Source organism: Macaca mulatta, chromosome 7 (genome assembly GCF_049350105.2).
Source record: "Macaca mulatta isolate MMU2019108-1 chromosome 7, T2T-MMU8v2.0, whole genome shotgun sequence".
NCBI lineage: Eukaryota > Metazoa > Chordata > Mammalia > Primates > Cercopithecidae > Macaca > Macaca mulatta.
Genome location: NC_133412.1, coordinates 89,164,500 through 89,182,626, shown reverse-complemented (window position 1 = coordinate 89,182,626; position 18,127 = coordinate 89,164,500). Strand labels below are relative to the sequence as shown.

At 44.8% G+C, this 18,127-nt stretch overlaps 1 protein-coding gene across 2 annotated transcripts in view; it reads right to left on the bottom strand.

Moving 5' to 3' along the window:
- Nucleotides 1–18,127, bottom strand: part of IGF1R (insulin like growth factor 1 receptor) — a 319,009-nt gene that overhangs the window by 28,408 nt on the left and 272,474 nt on the right. Inside the window, exons 11-17 of one of the 2 annotated variants that reach the window (XM_015143119.3) lie at nucleotides 14,218–14,501; nucleotides 12,681–12,817; nucleotides 12,005–12,164; nucleotides 7,017–7,116; nucleotides 6,370–6,440; nucleotides 1,674–1,903; nucleotides 1,300–1,410 (exon numbers count right to left, since the gene is read on the bottom strand). In XM_015143119.3, the coding sequence (XP_014998605.1) occupies nucleotides 1,300–1,410; nucleotides 1,674–1,903; nucleotides 6,370–6,440; nucleotides 7,017–7,116; nucleotides 12,005–12,164; nucleotides 12,681–12,817; nucleotides 14,218–14,501 (1,093 nt within the window). 2 annotated transcript variants of the gene reach the window in all.

The following is an 18,127-nucleotide window of genomic DNA, read 5'->3' as shown; positions in this document are numbered from 1 at the left end:
TAAATAAATGAAGTCATACATGAACAGGTGTTTGGAACTAAAATTAAGAAACTGTCACTTGGAAGATGATTAAGTTGCCGATTCAAAGAACATTAAAAAAAAAAAAAAAAAAAAAAGCCCAAATGAAGAACGGCAAAAGAACTTCCAAAGGGGCCAAGAAGGGGAAGTTACTGCTTCTAAGGAATAAAAGCAGACACATTGCTTCCCCGTAAGTAGCAAAGTAAGGGTCAAAAGGAGGACTTCGGACCCACGGAGACAGCCAAATGAAAACACAGTTGTTGCTGGCTTTATTTCTCAGCATTTATCTCCCAGCTTATCTGTAGAATTAATTACTCAAAAGTCATGCCTGCATACGTTAAAAAGCTGGCCTGTAGGTTAATACTACAGAGGGGGGAGATACCATGGTGACTAATGAAAAATTGCATAGGACTTCAGCAGGTTTAGAATTTGAAGCTCATAACCCAAAGTGAAATTTTTAGGAAACTAAGCAGAAATCCTGCCACTGAGGTGGGATCATTCATTCAAAAGTGCAAGCAAGACATTGACCCTGGATCAATCCTGAAATGTGGACGTAGAGTCTGAGGAAACCAGACTCCCAGTGGCAAAGACAAGGACCACCAACAATGCCGAGGAAGGGGGCTGTGTGTGGGGAGTGGGTTTATGAATGGGTGAACATCTTGTGCACAGAGCTGGGTGGGAAATCACCCAGCAACTTCTCAGATGCAAGGGCAAGAATCCAGGCAGCTTAACCTTGAACTGCAACACACATTTATTGACAGAGTGCCTGCCACAAATGCGGCCCCGAGCCACGCGTTTGGACTGACATTAAAAGCTAAACACAATGGGGGGGGGGGACACACTCCCACAACAACACAACACAACACAACGAGAGAGAATGCATGCAAGGACATGAGTCAAGCGCGTTGAGAAGTTAGCAGAGGAGACGGTTACTGGAGTGGGGCAGGAAAACTTCGGGGAAAGAGTGGCACTGGCCTGGCTTGGCAGGTGGACACTGATGTGGGGAAGGGACTGGGGGCAGAGGGAATGCAGGAACAAAGGCACAGAGGGGCTTAGCAGAGGGGATCCAAGGAACAGGAAGTTCCCCTCACAAAGATCAGAGTCTGACTCTAGTTGGGGAAATCCGTTGCACAAATGACCTATAACTGAGCATGCAGTAAGAAACACTGGACGCTGGAAGAGTAAACTGATTTAAAGACACAGCATTTCCTTGCAGAGAGGTTCTAAAGGAAAGACAGCTAGACAAGGCAACACGTAATACTGGTGGAAATGAAAACTGACCTCCATTTCTGGCCTCAGAGACCGGAGATAACTTTTGAGATCGCCCCGCGTCATCAGTTCCATGATGACCAGCGTTGGCTGGCCCTGGGACACCACACCCAGCAACCGCACCTGGGAGGAATCAAAAAGAGAAAGACTCAGAGGGTCAGGGTGGCCCTTGCTGGTGCCTGTGTTGTCTGGAACTGTCTCTGTGGTGCTGTGGCCTGGTCTGAGCATAGAGGTCGGAAGGTAACAGTGAGGTAATGGGGTAACTATCCAAAAGGCAAAGGCAAGACACCAAACCCACAGGTATATGTAGCCAAGAACACACTGAGGGGCTTGTGTGATACCCTCTTCCTGTGCAGCATTTTGGCTTTTCAGGAACTTTCTCTTACCACATGGTGACAATTGAACTCCTTCATCACAGAAGCCTCGTTGAGAAACTCGATCCTTTCACGCATGCTCGCGGCCTCGTTCACTGTTTTAATGGCCACTCTGGTTTCAGGTTCGTCTTTCACCACACCCTTGGCAACTCCTTCATAGACCATCCCAAACGACCCCTGCCCAAGTTCCCGGCTCATGGTGATCTTCTCCCGAGCCACCTCCCACTCATCAGGAACGTACACTGGAGAAGAAACCGTAATTAAAGCAGGTACAGAAACAAGGCCGTTAGACAGAACGTGCTTTGGGGGAACTCTAAGCCAAAGAATGTAAAAAGCTACTTCCTTAAACCCACAAAGGAGAATACCAGGAAGTGATGGCATGGCTTGCTCTCAACTTTCCACATGCTATTGATTTGAGTAAGAAAACTGTACAGTCAGTACTAGTATTTCAAGTCTCTGAGGATTTCAAGATAATCTGAGGATACTAACAGATATAAGGACCAGAACAAAGCAAAGAAGTCTAGTATAGGAAAGAAAGCAGTTGTTTTTTTAGATTTCATCATATAAAAATACATTTTTGAAAAAAACAAATTAACCATAGGGGATAGAGAAACTGAATGAAATGGTCAAGCAGGACTGTACCCATCTTCACCAACAGATTAAAATGCAAATGTGAAAAGGAGGAGAGCAGGAGCGAGAGGGAAGAGTTCTTATGCTGGGTTGGGAAAATGGTCAGAGTCGCATGTGAGAGGTGATGATGGTGCATGTGAGGTCCTACTTCCTGGATGAATCCAAAAGGGATGTCAGGGCCCTCAACACAGATGCCATGCCTGGGCTATCTAACACGGTAGCTGGTCCCTACATGGGACTCCTGAGCACTCCATGTGGCTAGTCCAATTTGAGACATGCTGTAAGTGTAAATAAAATACACATGGGATTTCAAAGACCAGCCAAAAAAAAAAAAAAAAAAAAAGTATTTAGGTAACTTTAATACTGACTGCATGTTAAAATGGATATTTTGGCTATAATGGGTTAAATAAAACATATTATTTGAATTAAAAACATTATTAAAATGCATTTGATCTGTTTCTTTTTACTTTTAAAAAATACGGCTACTACAAAATTTGCGGTTACAAAGGTGAATTGCATTATTGGTAGGATTACTCTAATCAAAGTGTCCCCAGCCTTGGCTTTGATGGCTGGATCCCTGATGAGGTGCAGAAGCAACTGAGCTCTGAGACTGAGGGAGAGACTTGGTGGTGCCCAGTGTGGAGAGGGAATTAGGCAGCTGATGAGCAGAGGCGTTTCCAGGGCTCTGTGAACTCAGGAGGACCTTCGCCAACGGAGGAATGCACAGTAAATACCAAGCCTGAATAGGATTTCTTCTCCAGTTTCTGTTTAGATTCGATCTGGTTTAAGAAAATAAATAGGCCGTGTGCAGTGGCTCACGCCTGTAATCGCAGGCCAAGATGGGAAGATTGCTTGAGCCCAGGAATCTGAGACCAGCCTGGGCAACATGGCAAAACACCATCTCTATTAAAAAATTAGCCAGGTGTGGTGGCACACACCTGGAATCCCAGCTACTCAGGGGGCTGAGGCAGGAGAACTGCCTGAGCCCAGGAGGTTGAGGCTACAGTGAGCTGAGATCACACCACTGCACTCCAGCCTGGGCAACAGAGTGAGGACCTGTCTCAAAAAAACAAATGAATGAATAAACAAATATTTTTAGGCAAAACAGAAAAAAAGAAAAAAGATCAGAAAGAAAACAAAACCAGAGGCTTAATTCTACATCACCAAATGGGTAGGGTAAAAATGAAAATAAAATCAACCTATTCCATAAGATCCATACGAAACGTCAATAATTCCTCTGATGCTGTGTGCTAATGTCCTTGCCTGACGGGACCTGCCACCAGGCTCTACCACATGCTGACTGTGGGAAGGAAGTGGTCCTGGCTAGAAAGGAAGTGGAGATGGTGCCTGTTTTTGCTTTAATGCTTTCAGATGCTGACCCTGGGCCTGTGGCTGGATGTGAGAGGCTGACAACTGTATCCCAACATCTCCATATCCCAACTATCGACCCTTAAGTGATGTCTAAAAGGACAGATGTTTATTATAAATTAGGCCCAGGAGGGGCACCATCAATTTAGACCTCTGAGGGGTGTCCAATATGAACTTTATTAATCATCTTCAGTTTTCTTTCCTATACATTTTTGTACTTTACAGTACATATGTCTCAAGGGTTTCACGAATGGAACTCTGCCCTCCAGCTGGCATAGGTGGCTTGCACCCCTGAAGAAGAGGCGGGTGCTTGTCAGAGGAGAGTAAGTATGCAAAACAACCCAGGAGATAAGGCTCTTCACAATGCCCCTCAGAAAGTGTAAAGAGTTCATTGTCTCCAGCCATTTATCTCTGAGAATCCAGGCTTGCTTTTAATCAGAATTAACTATTTAGCCTGCCATAAAACATGGAGTTAAAACCAATCACATTCATTCCCTGGGAGATCTCTGAAGTCAATACCCTCAATCCTTTTCTCTACATTCAACCCAGCAGCTCTGACTTTAAGCAGCAGTCCCCAGCGCCGCCAGCCAGGAGTGGTTTCTGTGCTCAATGTTATCAGCACTTTCCTGTAGGGGATTTTCAATGTACTCTGGAGAATGGTGACATGCAGATTAGCTTTGGGAAAAGCAAGTTTTTAAAGCACTTTTGAACTGCAAAGTCATTTTGTTGCCCCTTGAGGATACTGGCTATAAGGTGCTTGTCAAAGGCCGAATAAATTAAGTTCAAATAAGGTGACACCGTTCCCACCTGTCGGCATGGGTGGCAATAAGTTTGTTTTTGTTTTAATGAAGTACCAAGACATATCATGAAAACATTCTAGAAGGACACAAAATGTGAATTAAAGTCACCATGAGAATCTGATTTTATTGATGCTTTCTTTCTCTTCCTGGACACTTCATAGTCAAAAAACTACACACACCAACCTCTAGTGCTGTATTTCAAAGCAGAATAGCTTCTCTGGTACGGTCACAGTCCACCCTCACAGAGGGGAAAGCGGTCTTGCCTTGTTCCTATCAATTCCATTATCTGGGATGACTCCCTTCCTGTTTTTTTCTTTTTTAGAAGCTATTATTTATACAAACAATGCATATCTATCTTCTTGATGGATTTTGATTTTTAAGAGCCAGTCTCGCTCTATAGTCTAGGCTGTAGTGCAGTGGTGAGATTCTAGCTCATTGCAGCCCTTGGGCTCAGGTAATCCTCTCAGTCTCCTGAGTAGCCGGGACTACAGGTGCATGCAACAAACATCTGGCTTTTTTTTTTTTTTTTAAAAAGGGAAAGATCCTCTCCACAAGTAACAACTCTTTTAAGTGTGGTGTGCATCCATCCAGAATGTTCTTTCTGCCTTACATACACAAACATACAGATGTATGCATGTATATACTACTATTAAGAAACCAACTTTGTGAGATCTTTATGTAGACAGAAATAATGTCCTTATTATTCTGCACCTGATTCCCATTCAGAGGAGGCTGCTTTTGATTGACTTTACCATAAACTGAATTAGAAATGATTAAAGAAACCATAGTAAAACCCTACACAGTATAACGGTGTTTTCACATTATCAAAGTATTTTCTTATGTTTTCTCATTTGACCACAATAATTACAACAATCATGTCTCTTTATTTCACATCTCCTGCATCTACTTTCACTTCTCCCGAGGCAAGAAGGCAGCAAACACTTTCCTCTAAACATACTCACTCAACTTATTTATTCATTTGATGAATCCAGTCCAGCCCCTCCTGCGGGCCAGTTCCTTGCCTGCCCAGGGGACCTCACAGCCCTTTCCGCAGTGATTCCATTCTCCTCCTGACTTCTCAACTGTCTAGCTACGTGACCCTGCACAAGTTTCTTCGGGAGCTCATTTCTTCACCTGCAGATGGGCATTAAGAAAACCCACTTTGCAGGGGTTTAAGAAATAAATGGGATGGTGTTTGTAAAAGCCCCTAGCAAAGTGCCAGTTAAGGGTCCTAGTATCACTGGACTCAATGACCAACCCCTCACTCTAATCTGACTCACTCAAAAGGTCTGGATATAAAAATACTAGAAAGAAAAGAGCAAAAAAGGAAATAACCATTGAGGATCACCCAACTTCCGTGTCAGACCTTCCCAGCCACTTAACTGAATGGCCCTCATTAGTTATTACCAAAGGGAATGTGAATGATCCATGAGCGTATAACCCTAGTCGAAGGGAATGACAGAAAAATTCCATGATTAAAAAAAAAGCAGAGCTGTAATTCATCAAAGACAATTATAATGAGATGATACTCAAGCTGAAACTAGTTTAAAAGGACTGTTTTGTCAGCTGCAGCACATCCTCTGACTAGATGTTAACAATTAAAAAGCTGTTTTCATTCTAGCATAACATCTCAAGCAATTAAATAAATTGATTACTGTGCTGGCCACATTCATCTCTAAAGCCTGTGTTTCCTTGGGGCACCCCATACAGTTCACAAGTTTTGACATATTCACTGAACTGCTAAAAACTTTGATTAAAAAAAAAAAAAGAAATATTAATGAAGACAGGTCCAAGGCCAAAGGTAGCTCAAAATAATGCAAACCTCCTTCCTTTCCCAAATAAGCAACCCTCCTGAAGCTCCCGATCTACCTCCCCTGCACGCTAGCAGTGCCGGTGGCCCGGACTCTTACCATCCGCAGCGCTGAAGTACTCCGGGTTCACAGACGCGTACAGCACTCCATTCCCCAGCCTGCTGTTATTTCTGTCAAAAATATTAAACTTACGTTAACAAAACCCCACCTTCATACATTTCTGTATATACTTTCATCTTTGCTACAACAGTTTCATTTGTTCTGTCTCACACAGTATCAGCAGAAGAGAATGGGGAGAGCTTACTGTTTACAGCAGCTCTTGTCTACACTCCCAATTCAGGCCTGGGTGGGCCAGCAGACATTTGCTAACACATCTTCTGGCTTCCGCAGTAGCCTGAAATTAGAGCTTTTTAAGAAACATCTGTTTCTTTACTTCATTGGAAATAAAAAGGCTTATTTGATTGGGAGGGCTAGTGCATCACGTTTGGAAAAGCATGCACCAGCAGCAGTTCTGTGTACCAGAGAAGCCAGCCAGGGGAAGGTCTGTACTATCGAAAAATTATTTTGGCTGTTGTTAAAATCATTAGAAAAGGTTCTCTTTTCCTGGAAGAACACTTGATGGGAAAATCAGGTTTTCCAGTCCATAAAATATTTCCTTGAAATCTTCAAAAAGATTACCTTCACTCACATTCAAATCATCAAACCACTTAGCCACAGAAAGTGTCATAACTTTGCACATCACTGACCTCTTTCTATGGAAGACGTACAGCATGATCACCAACCCTCCCACGATCAACAGGACAGCGACGGGCAGAGCGATGATCAGATGGATGAAGTTTTCATATCCTGCTGCAGCAAAGAGGAGGAAATGATAAATATCACCAGGTGAAGAATCTGCTCATTTCATTTTTTCACATTCAGTCAGAAGTACGAAAAAAATACCTGTATATTCATTTATTCCCCATCATACAGTAAGAATTCCTGAAGGTAAATGGTGTCAGAAATAGAACATGGCAAACAATTATTTGAAAAAAGAGTAAATAGGTGCAGACTGAGGCATAAACTCATTTTTTAAAGTACAGTATATTCTGGTGTAATAGTTTCAATGATAGACTGAAGAAAAATAATCTTTGCATGCAGTTTAATGACTGTTAGTGAAAATGCATACATTTGACACTAATTTCCCACATCCCACAGAATGTTCCAGGGTTTGGTCCATGTCCCTGGTACCCAGCCTAGCATCTGCCATACAAGTGTTGGTTCTGGTGGTAAGGGGTCTCTGTGATCTCACATCTGTAAAACGACTCAAATACTTGCAGCAGCAAGCATTCTATTTCTAATAAACAGAATGAAAATTTCTATTCATTTTTATAAAATGAACAGAAATTCTTACATCTATGTATAGTCTACATCTATGTATAGATCAAGTCCTGCCAGCCTTAATCTTTGAGATAGTTCCATAGACAATTTAAAATAAACACACACACACATTCACACACTGGATGGCACCCCTTTCCAATGCTGCTGCAAACATTTGAGTCCTGTTACAAGTCTAAGACCACAGAGACCACTGATCATCAGAACCAGCACTTGTATGGCAGATGCCTGGCTGGGCACCAGGGACATGGACTCTCACCCTGAAACATTCTGTGGGACATGGGAAATCAGTGTCAACAGGTAGCATGACAACTAGAAAAGTGGACTTCGCATATGGCAAGGATTCAGAGAGGAAAGGAGAGGAGAGAAGGGAGTCAAGGGAACCTCCCTAAGGGAAAACTTCTTTATGATATGCTTTTCTTGGGGGTTGTGGGGAAATGGCTTTCCTAGAAAATGATGATGCTGGAGAGATGTCAGGGCCAGCTCACAAGGGACCCTGTCCAAGCTAAGCAGTTTCAACCTCATTCTGCAGATTAAAAGGAGTCAGCGAAAGCTTTCAGGCCCAGCAGTGAACTGGTAAGATTTGAGATCCAGGGAAATGGCTGTGCTGAGGACAGACTGAGGGATCTGGCAGTAAGAGAAGGCACTGTCATGTCTTAGAGAATTGGGGGTACAAGCCATGTTTCCTGGGCATGCTCTGCATTACCCAGTTCAGACCTACAAAGAAGTCACCAATCCTTGTCTATACACCAGGCAGACTCACAGAGATGCTCTGGCTTGGTAAGTCATGGCCCCAGGAAGAGGCTCATACAATATGATAGCTCATACCATCCCCCCAGGGTGAGTGACCTGGAGTCTGAGCTGTGGCGGTGCTGGTGGTGATAGATGGCTGGATTCCAGAGACATTTAACAGGCAGAATCCATGAGGCTTGGGTTGGAATGAAAAAGGGGTGGCTGGAGAGAAAGAAGAGTGAGGGATGCTGTGAGGTTCCTGGCTTGGGTAACGAATGGATTACAAGGCCACTGACTGAGCTAAGCAGCAAAGGAGAGAAGAGGCCTTTTGAGGGCAACAACTATGATTTTGGTTTTGACACAACGAATCTGAGACCTCTCTGAGACATCTAAGCACAGATGTCTATGCGGAAATGGGCTTGGAATCACTGGGGATCAAGTTAACATTAATCATAAGTTCCCTATCAATGATTATTTTGCCATTAAAAACTGTGATCATGGTTACTCTTTAAAGACTACTAAAGCTGTTTTAATTTTTAAAATTAGAAGTATTTTGATCGAAGAAAAAAGATTTTTATTGATATTGTGTCTCTTAAAATGGATGCAGTATCTGGCATTTTATAATTCCTCAAAACACTCACAGGTGATCATTACCAAGGGGAAGCTGGCAGATTTTTCTTTCTTCCCCACTGAGGCCTGCTGTTTATATCACTTATACTACTGGTCAGGCTGTACTGTGTTCTTTTTGAGTTTCACATTTCAACAGGGACATGGAGAAACTGGAACACATCCAGAGAAGAACAAAATGATTAAATGGCTGGGAAATTGGTGTATGATACTGGGCTACAAGAAAAGACCAAAAGACCTGAGATTATTTCATCTGGAAAAGAGAAGTCTGAGGAGTGATTTAATAGTATTCAGGCACACAAGGAGTTCCTAAAAGGAAGGCAGTTGCCTGAAAGCTTCCAAACCTTCCATATCCTCTGAGGATTAAATAAGAGGAAATGAGACTAAACTATAGTAGGACAGAGTCTTGTCTGACATAAGGAAAAATTTCTCAACAGTAAGGCCAGCACATAGATTCAATTTCCCTGCAGTATGTGATAATATCTGCTGGAAAAATTTCATCAGAAGGACTCCTGATTTCCCACTGGCATCCTGGCACTTACAAGGTTAAAAATGGAGCAGCACAGGCAGACAGGAACATGTCATGTCACCAAAACAAGCTGAGTTCACTCAAACCCAGAAGCCAAGGCTGCTGTTTCACAGATCACAGACCCCCAAACTAGGTAGGCTCTGTTTCTAGGAGATGGAAGGGAGGAAAAAGAGAAGGGAAGGAGGCTGGGGAGAGAAAGCAAGCAAGCCACTACTCTGGACAAGGTTACAGGAATATTGTGAAGGTTCTAGGTGCTGCAAAGGTGGCACAGACTAACTGGTGAGACTAGGTTAACTGGACTAGATGGGAGAATTCTATTTTAATTGACAAAATTATCTGCCTAAACATCCATTTACCTCTAAAAACCTGAACCCAGGAACAATGCCAGGCACATAAAATGTTGGCTCAAGATTTGCAGTTCTATTCACCCCCATCCTGCTTTTGCTGTATTAGGATTTTCAGATATCACAAACAGATTAGAATATTGGGTGCTGACCAGATGACTACTGGAGACTTTCTTTTTTTTTAAAATTAATTAATTTTAATATACAAATAAAAATTGTACATATTTATCATGTACAACATATTGTTTTGAAATATGTACACATTGTAGAACGGCTGAATTAAGCTAATGAACATATGTATTACAACACATTTTTTGTGTGTGTTTGGTGAGAACACTTAAAATCTATTGTCTCAGCAATTTTTAAGAATACATCATTATTACTGTCATCATGTTGTACAATAGATCTACTGAACTTATTCTTCCTAACTGAAATTTTGTATCCTTTGACTAACATCTTCCCAAATCTGCTCCCTCACCCTCAGCCCTGGTAACCTCCATTCTACTCTCCATGAACTTAACTTTTTAAGATTCCACATTATCAGTAAGATCATGTGGTATTTGTCTTTCTGTGTCTGGCTTATTTAACTTAACATCATGTCCTCCAGGTTCAGCCAGGTTGCCACAAATGACATTTTTTTTCTAATTTATGGTAGAATAGTATTCTATAATGTGTATGTGCCAGGTTTTCTTTACCCATTTATGTACATAGTGATGGACATTAGGTGGATTCCATGTCTTGGCCATTGCGAAGTGTTGCAGTGAACGCGGGAGTGCAGAAAGCTCTTCGACATACCGATTTCATTGCCTTTGGAAATATACTAGAAGTGAGATTGCTAGACCTGTTGAGTGCGTGTTTTTTTTTTTCTTTTCTTTTCTTTTTTTTTTTTTTAGACAGAGTCCTGCTCTGTTGCCCAGGCTGGAGTACAGTGGCATTATCTCGGCTCACTGCAACCTCAGCCTCCTGGGTTCAAGAGATTCTCCTGCCTCAGCCTCCCAAGTAGCTGGGATTATAGGCTTGCACCACCGCCCCCAACTAATTTTTGTATTTTCAGTAGAGATGGGGTTTCACTATGTTGGCCAGGCTAGTCTCAAACTCCTGACCTTAAGTGATCCGCCCACTTGGCCTCCTGAAGTGCTGGGATTACAGGCGTGAGCCACCGCGCCGGGCCGAGTGCATGTTTTAACGTAACTCCAGATCCGCATAGCAGAAATGTGGACACCAGGAAAGATCAGCCCACTAGACCCAAGAGTGTTACCACTAAGCAAGGCTGCATTGCTATTTTATGTGTTATGCCAAATTTGATTCCATTCCATTCCATGAAATAATCTTAAAAACTGGGTTTCTAAAAAGAAATAACAGAAACTCAACACAGAAATAATTTCACCAAAATATTAAATTTTGTTGGTCAAACAACAAATATGTGGCTCTTGTTGTACTTACACATCCTATAATTTGTTTTAAAATCTGAAGTCATCACACAGAACAGCCTAAGAATTCTCTTGTTAATGACTTGAGCATAAACTCACATTCCTCAGTCTCTGCACCAAAGGGTGAGCACCATACATTTCCAAGGCATATGGGGGCTTTAAAAGGGCACTGGAGGGTCTGGGATGCTACCATGGAAATTCCTGCCCTGTAGCAGGCTGAACCAGATGACCTCTGGAGTTCCTTTCACCCCTTAGGACTTCAAGCCCTGAATCTGAGCCCTATCTAGTTTTACTGACCAAGTAGGAGGTGGAATGGTCAATTCAATGCTTTATAAAATGTCGTTTGTAAAAAAAAAAGGAAAGAAAGAAAGAAAGAAAAAGAAAGGTCTTTGAATATAAGCCAGGTCGAAAGCAACAGTCTCCTCTGGCTCTCCAGTGGTTGCACCACCTCAAAAGAGAGGCTCAGTTCCCCTCCCTTCCTGCCACATGAGGTAGGGGCCCAAAGCTCAGCATCTGCCCCGCCCAAGGTTCCACACAAAGTGCTGGTATGTGCCGGCACCTTAGCATGACCCTTCTGAAAGCTGGCCAACTCTGTTTTAACAGAAAATAAGAGGGCCATAAACACTCAGGCTGTCCTAATCCTGGACCACCCTGCTTTCAGTTTTACACATTTCTTCTCCCTCCACAAGCCTTACTTTTGGCCTGGACATAGAAGAACACAGGATCTGTCCACGACCCATTCCCAGAGAGAGATGTAGCCTGAATCCGGGCTGTGTAGTTCCCCGGGTTTAGCCGGTTTAGCTTGGCCCCTCCATACTTCCTGTATTCCTGTCTGGACACACATTCTCGCTGATCCTGGGGAAATAAAACATACATGTCAATTTCCCATGAACGCAGGAGAAATCTTGGGCCTGCCAACTAAACTCACCACACTGGGGACTCCAGCTGCCTGATATGACCTCCCACCTAACAATGATCCCGAGTGTCAGTAAAGAGAAAGAAATCAAATCTTAAAAGGTCGTCTTCAGGTGGCTTTAAGTACACCCAAAAGCTTTAACCAAACATTTTTGTAACCAAGCACTCCAGAAGGATTAAAAGTTATTAGAACTAATCTGGCCTATGCCACAAGGTTATCTTAAATAATGAAATCATTTCTTGAAGGCAAAAAGCAGCCTAGCTCTTTGCCCTCTATGGAGTACTCCTTAGAGAGTATGGAGTGGGTAGAAAGACCCAAATCCTCACCAGCTTGGCACGTATTTTATTGTTTTAACTCCTCTGCTAACCAGGAGGTATCCTGCGCAGTCAGGTAGCATATGTTGTCAATGGATGGAAATACATACATGCGGGCACAGGCCACGGCCCCAGTCCTACCTCAACTTGTGATCCGTATTTTATTTCATACATTAGAATCAATCCATTGGGATTCTCAGGTTCTGGCCACTTTAAAAAGATGGAGTTTTCAGGCCTTGGCTCCCAGGTCACTGGCCCAGGAATGTCATCTGCTCCTTCTGTACAATTTAAACAAGTGACAAAGTTGGATTTGGGTTCCCAGGGAGGGAGGCCAACACTGGGCTGACCTGAGAATAACCCCCCAATCCACGCGGGCAGGACTATGGAGATCAGCCACGTACACTGCCCCTGAGCAGGCTGCTCACACACAGCGGAGGATTCAGAATCACACCAACCCCACAACTTGCACGTCTCAAGATGTCACAAGATCCTCCTTTCTCCCCAGTCCTTCAACAAAAAAAGCCTGCTGCCAAGCACAGCAGGAAAATCTTGGCAACCTAAGTAACTTTCTTCTCTTCTGTAGCTACCGCTTGAAAAAAGAAAGCTTTGTGAAGCCATCAAACACAAGCAGCCCTGAAAAGATGCTGAATAAGCAGAAGCAGGGCGCGGGGTCTGCCGGCTGTGACAGGGACCTTCCGTGGCCCACGGCTACACACGGCAACTGCAATTTTTACACAGGCACAAAGGATGGCCCCAAGCCCAGCCTGTGAGGAAGCTGCTGGGAGGCTGGTGCTGAGAGCAGCGCAAGCTCTCCCTGCTGGCATCAACTCCTCCAGCGGCTGATTGACCTTGTGGTGGTTCCTTTCTTGCTTTTGCTTCTTGAAGCAGTGAATAAAGTGGTGATGAGCAAAGGTCACGGAAAGTTACAGCTGCAAAAGGCACCTGATGGGTCAGTTGGCTATGTCTCTCCTGGGAGGGCTAAGGAAACTGAGGCAGGGAGCCTGACGATTGCCTCAAGGCATGCTACAATGGACTTCAGTGCCAGAACTGCATGGAGGAGGACCCCAAGCCCCAGACTCCTATCACCTCCATGCTCTTTCTACCGCCTGAGGCTTCCTAAAGAACAGGGCAGTTCTTGTTGTCTTTGAAGGCACCCACCTTCAAAGACAGATGAATGCCCGAGTGACAGGCAGTGTCTAACAACAAGGGAAAGCCAAAGGCTAAATAAGCAAGACCAGAGGCTACTCCAGGACTTGATCTTGAGGGGCATTGGTTACTCTGGATCGAGGCAATTAACTGGAGACATCTCTGAATATGTCAGAGCTCGGGGTTGGGGGGGGGCCCCGCAACCCGATTTGTGCACAAGAGGGGCAAAAGACAGTGGGAGTGCACGATGTGCACCGAGTAGCAGGTGGAGGGCGGACCATGCAGACAGCTCCCTGCTCCCAGCATGTTCCACGGAGAGACCAGGCTGGGAGTGGTGTCACTAGGAAAGCATGAGCTCTATTCCCTAGGCAGCTGGTCTACTACGCCACCTGCCAATGATCGCACGTTATTTAGCAGGCAGACCTCAGTCTAAGGGTTGTGGCCCTGGGTGTCAGACCCTTTGTCCATAAAACACATCTTCTCCACTAGGTTGTGAGGAAGGTGGCAATGGGGCCACCCGGATATACCGTACCTGCAGGCATAGTCCTTGCAAAGACAAAGTTGGAGGCGCTGCAGCCCAGTTTCTCAGCCTCGTGGTTGCAGCTGTGGATATCAATGCGGTACAATGTGAAAGGCCGAAGGTTAGAAATGACAGTTCTCTCCTTATTATCCACTCTGCTCTCAAAGAAAGGGTACTCTGTCTCTAGCTCTTCCAGATCTGTGATGTTGTAGGTGTCTGCCACCGTGGTGTTCCTGCTTCGGCTGGACATGGTGGTGTTGGCCACTTGCATGACATCTCTCCGCTTCCTTTCAGGTCTGCAAGGAAGAGATAAATGTGGCTTTTAAGTGCTTTTACCTCTTTCGTCTTTTCTATGACTTGAGTAAGAGTAACAGAAGAATCTTAACCATGGAATAGAAGGAGCTATTCAGCCCCCTTGGATAAGAACGCATGAATAACACGGGGATGTCCTTCCTCATTATCTTGCTTTTTCTACTATGCAAGTGTCAGAATGGGCACACAAACTCTCACCCCCACCCCCTGGCTCTCAGAGTGGTTCTTCGATTTTACCTAGAGGCAAACAGTGTCTCTGCCATTCTTGGCCAGGCAGTCCTGGCTGTGTCATCAGAACACTCAAGCCATCTGGTCACAGACCTTACGGTTAAGCATTAAAGGTGGCAAACCTACCAGCTGCGCTAAGATTTATTAGGGCAGGAGGGGAGAGGTGAGGTGTGTGGCAGAGGCCCCAGAGACCTGGGGCAGAGGGATATGAAAGCCTATGGTGGTGGCTCCTTGGATCTGCTCTGACTGTGGAAATAAAGATGCCTGGAGCCTAGCAACCCACGGACCTCAGGTCTCTTCTTGGGGGCTTCTGCTGCGGGCCCACCCCCAACCCCAAGCATCTGTGCTTGCTACACTCTGCAGGTCCCTGAAGCCCACCCAGGCCTCCTCCCAACTCAGCAGTGAGCACCTGTGGCCTCACCAAGGTCCTGCCCACGAGAGGGCAGAGTCTTTGTCATGGATTTGAATGGAGACTGGAACAACCAAAAAGCAAAAGGGAGTGCATAAAGTCATCACAAAGAGGACATTCACACCGAAAAGGGCAGATGAGGCATGAGGATGTGACCCTCTAATTGCTGCTTTGGTCAAATACGAAAAAATGGGCTTTGTGGCTCCCCCTAGAAACCTTAAAACAGAATCCTAATGTTTACAGGAACCAACAAAAACAAACAGAATACGAGAGGAGCACCCAGATGGAGAAAGGGCAACCCTCAGGTCAGCCACGGACCAATGGTGAGAAAACAGGGCTGAGGCCTTTGGCTGGGGTCACTGGTCTTAGGAATAGGCAAAAGGCAGGGAGTAAATGGGATGAATTCCATCTGCCCAGGGAAATGAGAAAGTCCAGAACATGGGAAGCTCATCAGTGCCATGGAGGGGAGAGCGGCAGCAGCAGCAGACAGGGAAAGCTCACACAGGGAACGGAGCAGCCCAGAAGCCACTTGCAGGTTTGGCTGACGCTCGGCAGGTTTCTGGCTGGTCCTTAGGCCAGAACCTGGGAAGGGGAGAGCAGGGGGCTTGGGGAAAGGGCCTCTGGCTCCCTAGTCTTCTCAGCCCATGGATTCCCCTGAGGAAAACATGGTCCTTCTTTGTGTAGTGGCACATGGGGGTCCCACCAAAGGCATAAACTGCCCAACACAGACAGGTTCATTCCAACAAGCAGAAAACCACAAGGTCAGGGCATGTACATTTGCTTTCACAATACTGGGGGAGGAAGGGTAAGGACATGAGGCTGATTATCCACAATCCTCACACTCTGCAAACCAACCAACCAGCTAACCAAGCTTCCTGGAAGGGAAAAACACAAGAAACCACATTTACTGCCACAGAAATCTTTGTCAACACATCAACAAATTTCCAGCCCTTCCTTCAAAACCAACACAATATACACATGTGTCTGTCAGAAGTTGCTTAGGTTTGATGCACTGCAAAATAATTCTGTGTCAAAACCCCTCTCCTAGCCCGGCCACCACGTTTAACAGGGATTACATCATTAAGTATACTCAGTAGTTTACTTGTTTATCAACACCACACTTTTAGGGATTGCACAGCTCTCAATGCTGATGACATCAAGGCAGTGACAAGGGGAGGGAGGTGACACAGAACATTATCTGGAAGGCAGGAACAGGGGAAGCACAATGGCCCATACATCATTTTTTGGTAAACAACTACATTTCCAAATCGTGTGCCCAACAGCAAACATTACTGCCAACTTTCCCCGCTCCACCCCATGATACAACCTAGCCCTATTGGAAAACCTTTTACTTTCCAACATCTGTCAACATTTTAGCTAGTTAAACCAAACTATGTGATTTACAAAATAAAGACAGTAGTCAAAGAAAGGCATTTACTGCCAAATACTGACTTCAGAAACTGGTTTTACAAACTCTAGCTTCCACTCTACTTCAAAACATACAGGATATTCTGGACAATTTATAAGGAACTAAATCTTACTTAACTGGTTTTATCCCACAAATAAATTATTCTCAGAATGAATTGAAAGAAATCAAATCTGTTTTCGGACATTTCACTTGTAAGATAGAAAGCCAGCCTTTATGATTCAATCATATTGTCAGCTGGACACTCCTTCACCCAACTCCGCCAGAACTCAGTAGGAGGCAAAAAACAAACATTAACTTCTTATAAAGCATGGCCTCTCACCATGAACAAAATATTGTCTTTATATACATCCATGGAAAGGAGAATCATAAGTTGGACTTGTCTTAGGAGAGAGAAAGGAAGGACTGGGGGGACAGATAAACACACTTCTCAAGTGGAATAGAGGAAACTTGTTTTGAACCCACCACCACCAATGCTGTGCATTAATAACATCAGTGCCAATCGCGGCTCTGCCTTCACACATCACATAATCTTTTTTTTTTTTTTTTGAGACGGAGTCTCGCTCTGTCGCCCAGGCTGGAGTGCAGTGGCCGGATCTCAGCTCACTGCAAGCTCCGCCTCCCGGGTTCACGCCATTCTCCGGCCTCAGCCTCCCGAGTAGCTGGGACTACAGGCGCCCACCACCTCGCCCGGCTAGTTTTTTGTATTTCTTAATAGAGACGGGATTTCACCGTGTTAGCCAGGATGGTTTCGATCTCCTGACCTCGTGATCCGCCCGTCTCGGCCTCCCAAAGTGCTGGGATTACAGGCTTGAGCCACCGCGCCCGGCCACATCACATAATCTTGTGCTCCACATCTGATGAGAAAAAAACAGGTCTTGCCTTGTAACTACAACTGAAAGCAAGGGGCCTTTCAGCAAAATCTTTCCAAAACCTTGATTCACAACCCGAACCTCCTGCTGGTTGGTGGAACAAGACAGCAACGTAACCAATGGCCTTTGATAGAGAATAAACAAACTTCCCACCCAGCCTGCTTGGGACACTCTAAATCCATCCTTCCATGTGGCGGGCAGCAGGAGCTGCCACAAGTTGAGCCTCTGCTGGTCTAGGTGGAAAGCACCACGAGAAGCAACGCAATGGAGGAGAAGAAGAGGGAAAGAGAGTTGGTGTGTGGGAATGAGGGCCAGGTCCCAGACCGATTCTTAATTAATTAGGATGTCGGAGAAGTCACCAAACCTCATTGAGTTCCAGTTTCCACACCTCTTTGCAATCTTTCTAGTCCTCAAACTTTCTGCTTTCTAGGAACCACCAGTGATACACAGATATCCTGGATAAGAAAATGGCCTTGGGCACTGAACCTCAAGGCTCACACTCAAAGCCCTGTCACCTACCAGCAGGCAGAAGATTTCCCCAGCGGGGCAGGATGCGAGAGGCCATGAAGGGCTCGCAGGCCCTTCTCACAGCTCTGGTGTTTTTTTTTTTTTTTCCTTGAGATGGAGTCTTGCTGTGTTGCCCAAGCTGGAGTGCAATGGCACAATCTCAGCTCA